Here is a 6,888-nt window from a genome sequence, read left to right on the forward strand (position 1 = left end):
CTGATTAAGTGGTGTAGAATGCCCTGATGTTATGAGTTTGATAGAGTGATTAGGGTGGCCGGCATCCTTAATTATCTAGAGTTTTGAAAGCTTTGGTTCAACTTTATCTAGATGTAACGTACGTCAATTGTGCAATCACTGTGCCGCTTGAGTGGTCATTTAATTCCTTGAATTGAGCTGAGCATGGTTGAACTGGCATGTATTTAGATCCAGTTGTGAAAAGCAATAAGTTAGAACGCTAGTTATTTTTACACAACTAAATTTGAATACAATGTCAGTTGACTGTACGTAACATCATATAAAAGAATTATTATATGTACCTGATACATAGTTTACGTGGTATATATCTTTAATGTTATTTGTCCATTTTTACTGTGTTTGTTTCTGATTAGTTACACATATTTAAATAATTTTTCTCTTTTAACCGCATGCATGTTTATCACACCATAGAGTAATATGATTGGTTAGGTACACCACATAGCAGTGTCACGTGGTGTTCCAGGTACACAGAATAATTATGTACTCCATCATATATTACGTTGAACTAATATAAATGTAATGTTTATTGTTATATAAATGTATCTGTTATATATCTGTTGAGTGTTGACGTACAATTGTCAACTTCAGCAAAATGTCAAAGATTTTGGACACAAAAACATAACTTAACAGCTCAAATTAGAGCAAATTAAGAACACCCACTATTAGCAATGACCAAATGATCCATCTATTAGTATCAATTGGACCTTATATACATCACTCGATCGAATACATGTTTTCTGCTGTTTTCAATGATATATATATATCATTAGGAAATCCTTGCACAATATGTGATGACGGATGTAAGACAATGTTCCGAACATCGATCATTTTGAATCGACATTACTTATTTACTTTACATTGTACATATGATTGATCATAGATGATTGATGATCGATTTTTAGAGCAATTCCAGTTTCCGACGTTTGGAAACTAAATCCGTAGGGACATAAGTCACATAACTAAGCAAAAAAAGCTAATCAATCGAAGTATTTGAGTGGTCGTTGATGACATATTAGGGTTATTCTAATCATAATTAGATGTACGGAGAAAAGGGATTAAGCTTTCACAAATAAGATATACGGAGACGAATCACCACAGATTTGCATGCCCATAATGTGATAATCAACTCAATTTGGACCGGTCGTTCTCATACTTTTTTCAGAAACAAATTGTTATGGAGGCTAGTTAGTTATCTAATTAAGTATTACTAGTTAGTTATATAGGAGAAGGAGGATCGGAGGCCGACGTAGAAGATAGATAGAATCTTAGTATTTGGAAGTATTTAAATTAAGAGAACGAATAAGTTTTGGATTGATACTGGGTGCGGATTATTGAAACCTAAGCCTTTACAAATTCTTCGAAGGAGCCAAATTAAGGCTTGAGTGACAATATTGCTGCTGAAGCATACACTAATTCAATTAGATAAGATTTAGTGTAAAGCAAATTAAATGCGCATTTTCATGGACGTCTAGGCTGGCACGCGTCCATTGTAGTGCTACATACATTTGAAGAACTAAGGCTGTTAAGCTTTGATTCTGTACTATCATACTGTGATCTTTCCACCATCGCTGATATAAAAATGTGCGGGTAATAGTGTAATAAGAAAGACTTCAGGCGTTTGTGTTAATCAATATTGCATGTAATATTCGGTCAATTTAGATCCTCTAAATGAGGGTAAAGGTGTTTAATTTCTGAAGTACCATGTAGAGGTTTTCGCCAGATCTAAACAACTATTTGAATAATAATCTTTTCAACTGTGTTACTCTCTTGTTCATCATTACAATGTTCATAGTAATTGAGCTCTCAAAATTGCATAAGGATGTGCGGACGTCGGAGTTTCCGTTGGGAGCTTAGTGGAAGTTCTAGTAGTATTCATTAGAATTATGATGATATATTGATTTTTGAAAGGTGATGATATATTGATAAAAAGGGAAGGATGCATGGTGATAACCTCCAGAGTCCAGCCCTCCACTCGCTAATAAACAAACCGAATCAGCAACAAAATGAAAAGCCAACTCAAGGGAAGCGGAGAACAGAAAAACGACCTTGTTACCAAATCAAACAAAATGAAAAGCCAACTCAGGAAAGAGGCAAAACAGACTAACGTAGGTTAATGAATTGTAGAATGACAAATGCAGTGACATATGGGATGTCATAAGACATACTCCAATATCGAAAGCCTGCAGACAAAACTGCATGTAAAGAAGAAGAGATGACAAGACAAAATAAATCAGAAATGAGTTTGATTGGTAGGAGAGGACAAGATTTGACCCCAATTAAGAAAATTGAAAGAACTTTGTTGTTACTTTCCTTCTCTTATAATGGCAATCTAAACAAAACGCATGACATGATGATGCCAAATTCCAGATGCTAACATCCCACGTACGAGAGATAACTTGAAGCATTTCTGATATCGTTTCATCCGGGACAAATTGGCTCATGCTGTTGCCCTTCCTTGGTTATTGAAATTGATACCATAGGCTGTGATTTTACTTATAAATACCACAGCCTTCAAATTCTAAACCAAACTCGGTAAAGAATAATCCGAACGTATTACTTAAATATGCATAGTCTTACTTTCCAAATTTCATCACAGACGATATGCATTGGTCGGCCAGCTAGATTCAAGTTCAGAGAGTAGGAAACTCAGTGCTGCAACAGATCGATCGGGGAAGCAATTGCCAATTGGTAAACTCATTCCAAGCAAACAATATTAGGTCTTATTAACACTTACTATATGCACGTTGGGGCAGTGACGAATTTAGGATTCAAGGATTGGGTGAGCTTCAAGTTTGTCAGAATGCCAATAATTTTTGTATCAGTACAAGTATATAACCATGCAAATTTTTAGCGTCAATGAGTCTTTTAAAATTAAATTAAGCGTTCATAATTGTAGAAGAATATTTTGAAAATCAATAACAAATTAAAATACCAAACAATTTTTTTTTCAAATTAATTATATTGAAACTCAATCACTCATACTTGTAATTTTAAATTCAATATGTAGAGTAGTAAGAAGATTAGAAGAGATATAATTGAGAATTTTTAATGATTTAAGAAGAATAATACATTTATGTAGAAGAAATACATACTAAAAGTCTAATTTTATACATATATATAATATTTATTTATTTATTTTTATTAACACTAATATAGGAAAAAAAAATTAGGGCCACAAATGTTTTATGGGCTCCAGCCCAAGGCTTGATCCGCCACTGCGTTGGGGATCGGATGATGGCCGCGCCGGTGAGTTTTCTAATCAAACGCAAAAACACTGAGCAAACTTCTCTTATTATTGTTATACTACTAAAGCGATGCTCAGCTTAATTCTATCTCCCTCTATTATTCCTTGGAACACAAGGAATATTAGTTTGAGTGCCTAATCTACTGTATAAATAATTGATCAGATATATCTATAGCTTGAGTCCGATAAGAATACTCATATATATGTACATATAGCACCCTTCTACGTACAAAGACTCATATAACATTCTACTGTAATGGCAGAAGATTTTTGCTTTATACTGGCAATTCATATTTTCATTTCAATATGAGGATCACATGCATTGAAGAATGAAGATTATGGGCCGGGAGACAAAATATTTCATTATGCTTACACTGCTTGGTATGCACAATGCAATGTACTAATTGATCATAACGTTAGAAAACCATACAACAAGAGTTGACAAGATTTTTTTTTTAAATAAGACTTGACAAGATCTTGTCATGCTTATTAATAAGATGGCCTCTCTTGTGTGGATGGGACTGTCCAAACTGACTGTTATATGAGGGTTAAATTTCTTTAAAAGAAACGAAGAAAACCCGCACACACGCGCGCGTATATATATACACACATATATAGTTGGTAGAGAATATCTTTTAGAATATATATATATATATATATATATATGGCTTCTTGCATGCGGAGGTCTGTACAAATAGTTTTAGTGCGGATTTCCATTCTTATATATTTTTAATCGAATTTTCCCATCTTCACCGTTTAGTATCTAGATAATATTATGTAGATCATCTCTGCAAAATTTCAACCAATTTGGTAATCGTTAATGCCCTTAAAATTACATTTTTATGTTAAAAAATTAACTGTTCATGTTTGACATAATTAAGTCCGTCAATTTTTTTTTCCATTTTGAGGGCATTAACGATCACCAAATTACCTGAATTTTGCAGAGATGATCTACACAATATTATCTAGATACTAGACAGTTGATATGTAATTTGATCAAAAAGTGGTGCAAAATTAGAAATCTGTACTTTTTTTCATTTTGAGGGCATTAACGATCACCAAATTGACTTAATTTTGCAAAAATGATCTACACAATATTATTTAGATACTAGACAGTGAAAATGAGTAAATTTGATCGAAAAATGGTGTAAAAATGGAAATCTGCATCTTAGAATATATATATATATATATATATATAATCTTTCCTGTCATTGTCTTGTATCACTGGCTTAATTTGTTATGCAAATATCAAATTTGGTAAGGATTTAATTTGCAGTCGCCCACATAAAGCATAAGTCCTGCAAAATTATAAGCACGTCGACTTAACGCACGTACGAGCGACAGCAAATTGCCAACTGAGGAATTTAAAAAGTGGAGGGTTGATAAGTCCAAACCCTCAACTGAAGTGGGCGAGATACACTAGCTAGATCACTTATAAAGAAATCACAACTACCGAGTGGAAGGACGATCTTGTGTCCAAACATGAATAGCTTGAGGCTTCAATTAATGTTATATATACAGTATTTTATTTTTCAGAGCTAAGGAAAATTATTGGGCATATTAAACACGTACTGCATGACATTTGAGGATTGTGCATGGATTAAAAATTGAAAACTAAGCACCGTATTAAGTTATCAACGTTGTGATTGTCAATTTTTGAAAGAGATGGATATGCAGAATTGCAAATGACACTTTCGATTCAGTTTCTATAATAGTGAAACACAAAATCAATTTGATTATGGACCTTGCTGCCAGGCATATCCTCTCTGTGCGAAGTTCAATGATTCGGTTACTTCGGTATATTACACTAATTTTGCTCTAGCTTCAGAGGCTTCTCTGGCATTGTTATCCGCCGTTTGTAATGCATGATATAATCATCATATAAAGGGATAAAAGAGGAATACCGGTGGATGATATAGCAATTAGCAACTGAGAAAAGATTTCAATCATTTCATTGCAAAAGTGGAGTCTATGATTCAAAATTATTAGCAGAAGAAAACAAAGCTCCACATTGGATTTGTCAGCTTGTAGGCGCCCTTGCATTTGTCTCTAGTAATCATTAATCAATCTATGCGTGAGATCTTAGATATACTCATATACAAGATATGCTTAACACTTGGCATATTTGCAGTACTATAAATTTGAGCTTGCGATACGAGGAATATCATACTACATCTAGTTAAGCTCTAGCTCCAGCGACGTTCTTAAATCTGTTGCTAGTGCATAACAAAATGGCTTCAAATCACTCTAATCAACTTATTCGAGTCTCAGTGCTTATCATGTTACTTATCTGGTCGTTCCATGGAGCCACTGGTTCGGAAGGAGAAGGTTATGGTGGGCGCAAGACCATGCAGAAGAGGATCAACAGCAAGACTATCCTACGTGAATTATTAGGTGATTTGTCTAAGATGGAGAAGCAGCATTACAAAACAAGGAGGACATTATTTGGAGATAGAGTTTCACCAGGAGGGCCGGATCCACAGCACAACTCGTGTCCACCAGCATTAGCCTACAACGCTCTTGGAAAGAATAACCGCCGGAATAGCTCCACCACCACCACTAATGCTCGTAGATGCTAAATTATTCCAGTATAGAAGCCAGTATATATGGCATTTAATTACTAGAAGATGGTAACACATCAGAACGCTCTCATGCATCTTACTTTTCTTGCAAAAATATTTCCCTGAGATGTCTATTATATATAATTATGATGAATTAATGTTGATTGAGTACAAGGATCACTGTTACTTTTAGCAGAGACTAAGCCAGTTAACGAGTTCATGACTGTAGCCAGTATTGATTTCCCATGCAGACTACTCTGATATGTGCTACTATGAGATGTCTTTTTCTTTAGATTCGATTTTATGTCAAAGAGATTAAGGTATCTACTACAAAATTATGAATATTAAGGTCTCAAAGTGCCTCTGACGTTTAAGCCAAGCATGAATGGTAGGTCCTTACCGAATTTGTCTAGGAGCTCGAATACAAAAACACGCATATAGACGTACTATCTAATTATCTAAAGGCTAAAGCATTTGACAAGTATAAGACTGAAAGTGGAGAAAGTGATTATCAGCTATGGGAAGAAACCAAAACTATATGGCTTTCTATATGTGCCCAATAACGTAAATTGGGAAGCCATAAGAGGAGAAAACTTTAAAGCCTCCTTTTAGTTTTTTAAGAACTGCGTATGAAGTTTCTGACCAGAAAGTTTAACCGTATATAAGTACGATGCTTATTATACAACAATCAAGTCATTCAAAATCACAAAATGTACTAAAAGTGGGAGTTGTATTGAATCTAGATTTTAATTGATTTTCCCGGATTCTTAATATTGCATTGATTCCTGTGGATTCCGTAGACTCTATAGATTGTTTTAATTCCATATAAAATTAAAAAGAGTCTAGTGTATTTTATTAGGTAGATTTGTTTGGATTTTAACTATTGAATGATAAAGTTTGATTGATGCAATTTGACCTGACATTGAACTTTTTAAATCACAACTTTGCCTACGCACATCCATCTTCCTTTTCTTTTATCTGGTGTCATTCTATATAGAAAAAAATTCAAAAAATTATTGAAAAGATTCATTTGAAAGTAGAAAT

General features: G+C 34.0%; 1 protein-coding gene across 1 annotated transcript; it reads left to right on the top strand.

Annotated features, from left to right (window-relative positions):
* Window positions 1–5,505: 5,505 nt before the first annotated feature.
* On the top strand, window positions 5,506–5,950 carry LOC126788884 (CLAVATA3/ESR (CLE)-related protein 5-like). Its single transcript, XM_050514897.1, has one exon. The coding sequence runs from the start codon at window positions 5,515–5,517 to the stop codon at window positions 5,860–5,862; it is 348 nt and encodes a 115-aa protein (XP_050370854.1). The 5' UTR covers window positions 5,506–5,514; the 3' UTR covers window positions 5,863–5,950.
* The last annotated feature ends 938 nt before the right edge of the window (window positions 5,951–6,888 follow it).

Source organism: Argentina anserina, chromosome 3, assembly GCF_933775445.1.
Source record: "Argentina anserina chromosome 3, drPotAnse1.1, whole genome shotgun sequence".
In the NCBI taxonomy this organism is placed as follows: Eukaryota; Viridiplantae; Streptophyta; class Magnoliopsida; order Rosales; family Rosaceae; genus Argentina; species Argentina anserina.